This window comes from Heteronotia binoei, chromosome 3 (genome assembly GCF_032191835.1).
Source record: "Heteronotia binoei isolate CCM8104 ecotype False Entrance Well chromosome 3, APGP_CSIRO_Hbin_v1, whole genome shotgun sequence".
Classification (NCBI taxonomy): Eukaryota; Metazoa; Chordata; class Lepidosauria; order Squamata; family Gekkonidae; genus Heteronotia; species Heteronotia binoei.
The window spans coordinates 72379761-72391111 of NC_083225.1; the positions used below are offsets into that span (position 1 = coordinate 72379761).

The following is an 11351-nucleotide window of genomic DNA, read 5'->3' on the forward strand; positions in this document are numbered from 1 at the left end:
TTGATTTATATCCCGCCCTTCCTGCTGAAGCATGTTCAGGCGGCTCACAATATAAAATCACAGTTAAAATCAATACATATTATAAATTACACATTCAATAGTTAAAACAATCATTATTTGGGTTTGCTGGATTGTTGATATAAGCGGAAGCTTTTGTTCCTAAACAATTTTATATCTAACTAAAATATTGACTTTTTCTGCCTGATAGTGAGTTAGTTGACAAAAGATGGTATATTAGTTTTATTAAGAATGGATTCTACTTTAAAAGTCAGATCCTTCCAATGTATAAATAAACCCCAAATCCATCATGTATGAATGCACAAATGTCTATTCACAATTATGTGAAAAACATGCACTTGCCAGTAAGGCAGTATACTTAATACTGGGGGAACTGATGAAGAAAAATCTTATTATGTATGTATAATAAGTATGCATGTTTTATGTATATAACAAATGTTTAGATTTTTTAACTATAACTTATGTAATGTTAATTTTAATGCTTAATTTTATATTAGTTTACATGTTGTAAGCCGCCCTGAGCCACCTAGTGGGAAGGGCGGGATATAAATCTCAGATAAATAAATAAAATAAATAAATATTATTAATTATTACTAGTATTAATAGTATTACTGTTAACTACTACTATAAATATATTAACAAGTTAGTATAACATGACAAATGTTCTGCCATTTAAACTAGTATGTGTTATACTAGTTTAAATGGTGTTTGGTGTAGTGGTTAAGTGTGTGGACTCTTATCTGGGAGAACCTGGTTTGATTCCCCACTCCTCCACTTGCACCTGCTGGAATGGCCTTGGGTTAGCCATAGCTATCGCAGGAGCTGTCCTTGAAAGGGCAGCTGCTGTGAGAGCCCTCTCAGTCCCACCCACCTCATAGGGTGTCTGTTGTGGGGGGAAAAGACATAGGAGATTGTAAACCGCTCTGAGTCTCTGATTCAGAAAGAAGGGTGGGGTATAAATCTGCAATTCTTCTTTTTCTTCTACACTATGAGCACTGTCACACACACTAAATAATGCCATTTCAATCCAGTTTCAATGAATGCTGCAACTGGATTTTATGCTGCAACTGAAATGGCAAAATCCACTTGCAAACAGTCACTGAAATGGAATGAAACTGCATTGTTTGGCATGTGTGAAATCAGTCTGTGAATACAGTATTAAAGAATTTACTGATACAAATTAATCTGTATCTTTACACTGTTTAGTTGTGCAGAAACATAAAAACTGGAGAAAAAATGCCTCCACTGATTGCAAAAGGCCAAACATTCCCCACTACAGTCAATTTCTACTGTATCTAGAGATGAAACCCAGAAAAGCCAGAAGGAAGCTTGTGGAAGGGGACAGAATGAGAACACTCAGAGCAACCTTTGTCACTCAACAAGAAGGTGACTGGTAATTCAAAACCAGGAGCAGCTGCTGCCAGTGCTCACTTAACTGGAAGACTGAAGATAAGACCCCTCCGCCACATAAATGCATACTATCACCTTTAAAAAGCCGGGGCAATATGCCTTGCTGCTTGGCTTTGGAACCTGCCAGTATCTTTATTCACTCCCACTCTTCAAAAAACTTAGGAAGAGGCCTTCAAAAACCTAGGCTCCTGACTGACATTATATTTAGCTGGTATGTTACATGGTCTTATGTAGTTACCAAGAACCAAAGAATTACTGTAAACCTATATAACTGCATACATGTTACACAATTTTTTTTCCCCAAAAAGGCATTCATCTGTAAAATTTTTTGCCCTCTCCCCCACTATTCTATACACATACCTGAAGTCAAATATAAGCATTCTGGGGAGGAGAGCAGAAGGTTACATCCTATACACAACCAAACAATGATTGATATTAAAGAAAGAGTATAAAAAGTGACACAATTAAGATCAAGCATAGCTTGCTGGAGTTGTACTGACCTGGTGACTCAAAATGGTCTTTTGAACCAGCCGAGCATATCCATCTAAACGAACTCCAGAGTTGCTCCTGCTTCGCATCTCCAGTTCTTCAAAAGGAAAAGTATAGCTGGCTGGAGGGAGCACTTTTCAGCTTGTATATCCATCAGAGAGCTGAACTTTGACTCTTGTTGGCAACTGGCATCTTCATTCCAAAATAAACAGTCAACAAAACAGGAATCATAGAAGCAACTTCCCTTTTGCCTAGATACACTCCACAATCAAAATGACAGAGGCTGCAACCCTATGCACACTACCAAGGATTAAGCTGCTAAAACGTTGAGTGAGACTTACTCCTGAGTAAACACACTTAGGATCAGAACTTAGGTTTGCCAACCTCCAGGTGATGGCTGAAAATCTCCCACTATTACAACAGATCTCCAGACAACATAAATTAGTTCACCTGGAGAAAATGGCCACTTTGCAAGGTGGACTCTATGGCATTAAGTCCTATTGAAGTCCCCCCTCCCCAAACCCCACTGTCCTCATGCTCCCCCCCCCCACAAAACTCCAGGTATTTTCCAATCCAGAGCTGGTAACTATCAGAACTGTAACTATATGGGTGTATTTGCCACTTTAAATTATTATATATAACCCTATTCCCCTATGTTTATAAATGGAATAAAATTATTCCTAATGTGAACAAATGTTTGCAATGTTCAAAAAAGGTAATGAAACCCACAAACCTCACCCCATGACTCATTTCAATATTGTCCCCTTCCACTGGTCCTCATAGGCCATTATTCATACAGATGATTCAGATGAGGACATATAGACAATAATCAGGAAAGCGTTTGGGAATTTTATACCCTCTCTGAACTCTGCCAAGACCAGCAGTCACTGTTTCCTAATTAACTCATAGGAAAAGAATCCCCTGCTCTTGCCTCCAGATTAGACTATTTAGACTATTTAACTGGAGCTTCTACTTTAACTACAGCTGAGATGACTTTTAAAGTAGAAGCTGTAGTTAAATACTAGTTAACTTGAGCTTATCTAAAGGCACTGTGACTTTCTAGACTAAGAAGTCTTCAGATTAGGTTAAATGGCCCAACAAGTTGACAGTACTGAAGTATGATGCTTGCATACATCTGAAAGCTGGATATAGCTCTTTTTGCATACCAGCTCAAGGTTGTTCCTTTTTTTAACTACATGGCCATAAATACCAGAAATAATTAAAATGAATGGAGTGATGCTATGGCTGTATTCGTTTTATAATAGCTGGATATGCATTCGGGATTCCAGCCCTTTATCAGACGAGGGGATCAGGTATAGTGAGCTGAAATACATACAGTTTGTTGTTTAAGAGGGCAAACTGACTGTGATCACATGGTAAAACAGAAGCTACAGCTAGTGCAGAATGCTGCAGCTAAACTGTTGGTTGGGCCAGCTGTCAGGAGCATGTGATCTGGATACTACAGCAATTACATGGCGACCGATCCACTCTTGAGCTCAATTCAAGGTGTTGTTTTTTACCTTTAAAGCACTACTTGGCTTGGGTCTGGGGTACTTGAAGCAGCATCTCCCATCTGTTTCTGCGCAGGAATTAAGACCGCAGGGAGAGATTCTCCTTCTGACTGCCCCATCAATCAAAGAAACTTGTTTGGTGGGTAAACAAGAGAAGGCCTTCTCATTGCCAGCCCCATGATTATGAAACAACCTCCTCTGAGAGGTGGTGCTTCTAGCCCCCTCACTTTCAATACTTGGAGGCAGATGAAGAAGGTTATATTTAGGTGCACCTGACTCAAGCAGTCCTACTTTCTTTTATGTATTTTAGTCACCTTGAGCTCCATAAGGAAGAAAGGCAGCTAATAAATGTTTTAAATAAACAAACAAAATGAAATTATTTTATACTGTGTCAGACTGCTAGTAGTCTATCAAAGTTTCCATTGTCAACTCTGACTGATAGCTGCTGTCCAAGATCTGAGACTGAGGTCTTTTCCTTTACTTTATCACTGGAAAATGACAGGAATTGAACCTTGGACCTTCTGAGGCAAAACAGGCTCTCCCACTAAACCATTTGTCCCCTGCAAACACTAAATACACATTGCTTAATATATTATTGTTACTATGCTGCTCAACATATAAAACACCCAGAGGAAGACCCACGGGAAAACATTTTAAAATTGCCTAGGCCAGCAAAAAGTTGGACCAACACTGTGTGGATTGATACTCATAATGTTAATTCAGTGCCTCAGTGTTTACATTTTATATGGATTGTTCCATTATTCCAGAAGTGCTTATATTATGCTCTAAATTTCCTTTCTCCTCCCGTCCGCCTGCCATAAACAGAAGATGCATTTTAGAAATGCTGAGCATCATATCCGAAAAGATAACTTGTGGGGTCTGGAAAGACATCAAGCCCAAGCTGCACCGCATTGCGCTTTCCAGGCAGGACAGGAACACACGATGGTGTCACAAATAGAAGGAGGGACAGAGAACACCACCACCCCGCTTACCTGCCAAGGATTTCTATCGGTTTCCATTCTCCAGGGTGGCGGCCGTGCTGGGCAATTCAAAGGGAAGCAATACACAACGCTCGGGGCTCAAGGGCACTTTCCGCTGCGGGGGGCAGCAGCTGTAGCAGCGATCCGCTCTGTCCGGCTAGGGAGTCTTGGGTCTGGTTTGCAGTCTAAGACCAACGACTCTGCCCGCCTTGGAACTGCTGTTCAGGGCCACAGATAGCTTCCGAGGTGAGGCTGCATCCAGGCACGCGCCGTTGAGGCCTGGGAAACTGCTGGGCTTCCTCTTTATTAGACTGTTTACCGGGGCCGAGAGGTACGGAGCAGCAGCAGCCTGAAGCTAGCGGCGTTTTGCAACCAGCTCGCTCTGTAGGCGGGTGACGCTGGGCCGGGGAAAGAACAGACCGAAATCCCAAAATACTGTAAAAGGACAAAGAAGGTGAAGAAGGCAGGGAAGTTTCGTGTACTGCTGTGCCTGCATAAGACTGTCCTTAAAAGTGCACTTTATCGGGTTTATATATATATTTTTAACTGATGTTTCTTTATGTGGCTGTCAGGACCTGATTGCTGGCTGCCTCCCTCTGGATGGAGAACAGGACAATGTGAAGGATCTCCAGAGTGATGCGATGCTTTTCTGCCTTCTAATCTACGCTGTTCGGTGAGGAGGGAGCAAACAACAGGGGCGCCCACTACACTCATGTGGCGTAACAGCAGGAAGACTCAAGGTCCCCCCGAGATTTCCTGGCGGTGTGGGGCAGCGCCTCCCTCCGGCTTGCCGGAGTCAGCATGTGAGATAAACCCGCATATACATTTAGATTCGGATCCAGGAACACCTTATTGAGACCTGCAAGAATTTCGGGATATAAAATTTACGGAGTCAAGATCCCTTCGTCAGATACCATGGCTACTCTCTGAAAACTATCCATATATACATGCAATTCGAAACATGTATATCCCGAAGTTCCATTGTCCTGTTGTGCATAGGCTAGTAACCCCCGTATTAAACAGTGCACTGCTAAAGAGATGACACCCTTGGAAAACCGCTGAAGTCAGAGGGTTGGGGGTAGTTTTGGAGTGCACTGCTAGTGTGTGTGTGTGTGTGTGTGTTACCTTCTGACACACTCCGGGTTGGAAAATTCCTGGAGATTTGGAGATAAGTCTGGGAGAACAGGGTTTAGGCAGGGAAAGAACTTCAGCTGGGTATACTGCCATAGAGTTCACCCTCAAAAGCCTTTATTTTCTCTATGGAAGGGGTGTCAAACATGTGGTCCAGGACCGAATCAGGCCCCAGGAGGGCTGCTATCAGACCCTGGAGCAACTGGCTGTCATCTGTTTCCTTCTCCCTCGCTCTTGCTTCCTTCTGCATCACAGCTTGCTTTGCAAGGCTTGCTCAATTGCACAGGAGTTACAGAGCAAATCCTCTATTTTCTCCATTGGCTGAGGCTCCTCCCTTGGGAAGGAAGAGGGAGACAGAGCTTGCTTTGCCAGGTTCTCTCAATCGCACAGCAGAGCCAAGCCTCTCTTCCTTCTATTGGCTGAGGCTCCTGCCTCTCCTGGGGAAGGAAGGAAAGAGCCAGAGCTTCCTCTGCTCAGTTCCCTGGATCCCATGGGAGAAACACAAAGAAAGCACTTTTAAGACCAATGAGTGCTAATGTTTTAAGCATGTTTTAAGGTTTTTTTATTTAAAATCCTTAATTGTTTGTATGTGTCCTTTATAAAGTTTATATCTCTGCTACCTAATCTTAAATAGGTACACACATGGCCTAGCCTGACAAGGTCTTGTTTATGTCAGATTTGGCCCTCATAACAAATGAGTTTAACACCCCTGCTCTATGGAAACGCTCTGTCACCTGGAGATCTGTTATTCCAGGAGATCTCCAGGCCACACCTGTAGGTTGGCAACTCTAAAAGGTGTGCAACCCAAAAAGTTGTCTGTGGAGTGCCAGAGTACTCCTTGTAGGAAAGACAGTCTCAATTGAAACAGTTCAGTATGTTTCCCCAGTGACATGGCAATTGGCATTTACTTCAGTAAATGACTTCAAAATGGCTTTTCGTTCCTTCTGTGTATTATGCCAGCAATCCCCTGGGTGCCTGGCGATGTGTTTGCTGGCACCCGATAACTGCTTTTTAGAAATAAAACCCAAAGAGTCTTGGACAGAAAAATGGAACAGAAACAACAGGCTTGGCCATGTCTCTGAGCCTGGTAGCCTTTCACTGTGGCCTAGCGGAGGGGACATGATTTTGTTGGGCACCAAAATGAAAACAGCATCTCTTCCCCAAAGCAAACAACAGCCCCTGGCTTTCCTCTATCCCGTGGGTGCAGAACTCATTTGGAAGCAGGTGCTTCTGTCCAGGAGTGAAATTCTAGCAGGAGCTCCTTTGCATATTACGCCACACACCCCTGATGTAGCCAAGTTTGCAGAAATCTCTGAGATTATTGTTCCCTATGACTGTAATAGAAGCCTTCAGTGCTTTTCCAGTTCTGCAATGTCCTTTTTGAAATACAGTGACCAGAACTATATAAAGTATTACAAATAATTCTGCACCATAGATTTGTACAGATGCATTATAATACTGGCTGTTTTATTTTCAGTCCTTTTCCTAATAATCCCCAGCATGGAGTATGCCTTTTTTACTGCTGTGGCACACACTGGGGTGAAACTTTAATTGAGCTAGCTATGACTCCAAGATATCTTTCCCTCTTAGTCTCAGTTTAGACCCAATTTGACCCATGATGTTGAGATTTTTAGTTCCAATGTGCATAATCTTACATTTACCAACATAAAATTTCATGCCTGATTTGTGGAGGTCCTCCTGGAGCTCTTCTCAGCCACCATTTTTCACCATCCTTAATAATTTTGTGTCATCTGTAAACATGGCCATCACACTGCTCACCCCTAGATCCAGATCATTTATTAAATAATAAACAATATCGGACTCAATATTGAACCCTGTGGAACCCTACTGCTTACTTCCCTCCATTGTGAAAAGTCTATTATTTCCTACTCTTTGCTTCCTGTCATTTAACTTATTTTTAATTCATAAGAAAACCCATTCTCTTACCCCATAACTGCTAAGTTTACTCAGGAGTCTTTGGTGATGCACCCAACTGCTTCTGTGATTGTTTTCATGCTCTGGATATATTTAAATAAATGTTTGTTATTTGCCTTGATGCTTTAGCAGTCCCAATCTTCACATGCTCTTTTTTGCATGCCTAACTATTAACATATTTCTTTTGCCAGAATTTGTGGTCCCTCTTGTTCAATTCACTGGGGTAAACCATTCACTTTTTACAAGATGCTTTTTTGCTTTTTACAGCTTCCTTAATTTGTGTTGTTAACCATGCAGGCATTCTTTTAGACTTGGCAGTGCCTCTCCCTACTTGAGGAATGCTTTCTCTTTAGCTTCAATTAGAGTGGTTTTAAATAGCTTCCAAGCATCTTTTAGAGATGACACTCTTCAGCTTCATTTAACTATTGCCCTCATTTTCTAAAGGTCCTACTTTCAAAATCAAATGTTACAGTTTTGAACTTTGGGGTAACTTTCATTGAAAGAGTGCTGAACTTTATAGTATTGTGGTCACTTTTCCTAACTGATACAGCAGCACCTACATCTCTCATAACCAAGATCACTACCCTTCTTATTTGGCCCTGTGATCAAAGATGCAGGTGATGTCTAGGAACAGGACTTTTTTGGGCAGCAACACACAGGAACACAGTTCTGGATGGCTTGGCATCAGGGGGTGTGGCCTATCATGCAAATGAGGAGAGCCAGTTTGGTATAGTGGTTAAGTGCATGGACTCTTATCTGAGAGAACCAGGTTTGACTCCCCACTCCTCCACTTTCAGCTGCTGGAATGGCCTTGGGTCAACCATAGCTCTGGCAGAGGATGTCCTTGAAAGGACAGCTGCTGTGAAAGCCCTCTCAGCCCCAGCCACCTCACAGGGCGTCTGTTGTGAGGGGAAAAGATATAGGAGATTGTAAGCCACTCTGAGTCTCTGATTCAGAGCGAAGGGCGGGGTATAAATCTGCAGTCTTCTTCCTGCTGCGCTTTTTATGTAGATTCTGTCTAGGAATCTCATTTCTACAATAGGATTTGAGCACATGTTTACCCAGTTAATGTGAGGATGGTTGTAGTCTCCCAATATCATAACATCTGCTTTACCTGCCTTATTTCCTTCTCCATCTCAGTAGTTTTATCAGGTTGGTGATAGTGCATCCCCTCTTAGGGCCCAGTTTTTTTCATCTGTGTCATTTTTTGGCAAGTTCATTCTCCAAATGTTTTCTAACCTGTTTGATTCCATGCCCTCTTTGATGTATGATGCAATACCTTCCCCTCAACCTATCCCTTCCTGTCCTGCCTATCAATCTTATACCAGGGCTCACTGTATCCCATAGATTTTCCCCATTCCACAATGTTTCTCCAGTCTTCTACACATTGTTACAAATGTACATACTTAAATCTTTAACAACAGAACTATTTTTATGCCTTTCAAAGAAATAAAGTTCTTGGTTTTGTTACTTCTGATTACTTGGTTCTCACAACTGATTGGTTCTCACAACCAGTTACCAAGATGGGGAATGGTGAAGCATATTTCCATAGCATCCATTGAAGAAGGAGGGAATGTAACTCTAAACATTAGTATAAGTTACCTCACAGGTGACTAGCCCACAAAGAATTTATTAAGCATTTTTAGGCCAGTTCTTAATTCTTTGGTTATTTGGAGTTTATCCTGTGACAAGTGTGTGTGGTGCAGAGTAAATCCTCAAATTTTCAAAAATAAAAGAAATGCTAACACAAAGACAATAATAGTTTGCATTAAGCACAGTATATTCTTACACAAAATACAAGCCCTTATGGTTGCTCATCCTCCTGTCACAGTAAGTAACCTAAGTTATTTCAGAAAGATATTCTCAGAAAGATAAAGTCTGATAACTGGATACAGGTGTAATGGAAATTCTGAAGGAATCTAACAATAGTCTCTGACCTAAGAAACATCTGCTTTCTTCCTGAGGAGGGGAAAGTGTGTGTTGGGGGGAGACAGATCTTAGAGAGAACTGCAATCAGGAACAGGCCTTTCAAAGCTGGAAAGCTATCATCAAAGAATGTAAAAATTGGAGCCCAGCTATCAGATTGACACTCAATATGGATTGTTAGGAGACTCTTGGGAGGAAGGACATGGAGCCAGTGCATTCCTACTTTACTGGCAAGCTGCAAACACAAAAATCCTAGTTAAATATTCACCCATTGGACACAGATGTTGTTGTTTCCTTAACTCATTAAAGTTCTTGTTGCTGTTAACTACATGTGATTGCAATTGTTAGAACCCCTGAATGTTGGTAAAGAAATGCTAGCTTTGAAATACCTTCAGCGCTTGCCTCAAATCTCACTTGCTCAAGCATACTAGTATTGTATTACACAACACCAGCTTATTGACCTGAGAAAATCTATGGGATACAGTGATCTCTTGGTATAAGATGATTCCATAAATCGTCATACAATTTTTGTCTTGTATGGACATCATGTCTATCAAAGTGTAGACAGATTTGAATATTTTAAGCAACTCTGTCCTTTTTTTTTTCTTTTTTAGCCTTTTTGAGATTTTTAATCTTTTAATATTTTATTTGAATCATTAAGGCAACTACTTCTAGTATAATTATTTTTACTGATTCTCAGAATCTACATATCTGTCCTCTCTCTCTCCTTTCTGTCCCTCCCTGGAAATCATCATCATCAGCTAGTCAATTACAGGGCATATTTCCTCCTGAAGACACCCTCTGATATATTGCCACTTAAGAACTCCACTTTGTTCTCAAGTTTCCCTTGTTACTTGCACTCACTTCCCAGGAACCAAACTTGCACACTCTGAGGCAGTGGCAACCACCCACTGCCCCCCATCCACCCTTGATATGTGAGACCAAACAGAGATTTTAATGTGGGTCAGAACTGAGGCTGACCGCATTAAAAATGAAATGAAATGTATTAAGGATTTTATTAAGAAAATATAAAGGACAAACAGCATATGAAAACACAACAGACTGAACAAGGACAAAAGAAAAAGCATATGCAGTCCCCTAAATCGTAACTTTCACATATCCCTAAACTGATACATAAGGATAGACTCTTTAGAAAACATTCATTACTGTAGTTGGGGCTTTCCCCATATGGGCTGGCAACATGTGCTCAAGATAGAATCCAGGGTCGTTTTCGCACTTAGCGTTTGCTCCCCTTATTCCACGGCGCAATTATGTCTGGCTCATTTTCCTCGTTTTCGCACATGGACTCATTTGCGGAGTCGCTTTCCATGAAGCCCCGGCTCAAATCGTTTTCCCACTGGCATCGACTTGAGTTCGATGCCCTGTCAATCATTTTTTTTTTAAGCGCAAGTCTGGTTGCGTAAGGACGTAACAACGTAACATCGAGCAGTCACGGCTGTTCCTTCCCCTTCTTTTCGTGGACAAACCGCATCACGTGTGCTGCTTCTGCTTATGGATTGGCTGCAGCTGTAGTATCCTCCACAGCCCTTTATGTATTAACAGAAGCATTCACAGTGGAGAATCCTAGCACTAGATTCCCCCCCCAAATTCTGAAGTTGCGAAATATCGCAATAACGAAGAGAGAGAAATCGAGGGGTTTGTGTGTGTGTGTGTGTGTGTGGCAGCTTCTTCCTTTCCCAGCCTCGCTCCCTCCCGGGTGGCGAAGCTGGGATTTCCTCCGCGCTCTTCCCCCTCCCCGGCTGGCGCTTGCAACGTGGACCTGACTGATTCCTGCCGCCAGAGCTCCCCCCCCCGCCCCATTCTCTCCTTCCCCTTCTGTGGCGCGTGTGAAGAGCGAGCTCGTGTCTGTTTTCTAACCGAGCGGAATGTAGCCAGGGAGAAGAATGCAGGACTCCAACTTCCCATTTTATACATGGCGATTTTGTGCAGG

The 11351-nt window shown here is 42.1% G+C and overlaps 1 protein-coding gene across 6 annotated transcripts in view; it reads right to left on the reverse strand.

The window, feature by feature from the left end:
- Nucleotides 1-4778, reverse strand: part of PHKA2 (phosphorylase kinase regulatory subunit alpha 2) — a 72012-nt gene extending 67234 nt beyond the window's left edge. For all 6 annotated transcript variants that reach the window (XR_009555184.1, XM_060234034.1, XM_060234031.1 and 3 more), the window contains exons 1-2: nt 4421-4778; nt 1929-2109 (exon numbers count right to left, since the gene is read on the reverse strand). Coding sequence is in view for 5 of the 6 variants with exons in the window: in XM_060234034.1 (XP_060090017.1) it covers nt 1929-2006 (78 nt within the window). In the remaining variant the exon portion in view is untranslated. The remainder of the gene's footprint in view (nt 1-1928; nt 2110-4420) is intronic.
- Between the last annotated feature and the right edge of the window lie 6573 nt (nt 4779-11351).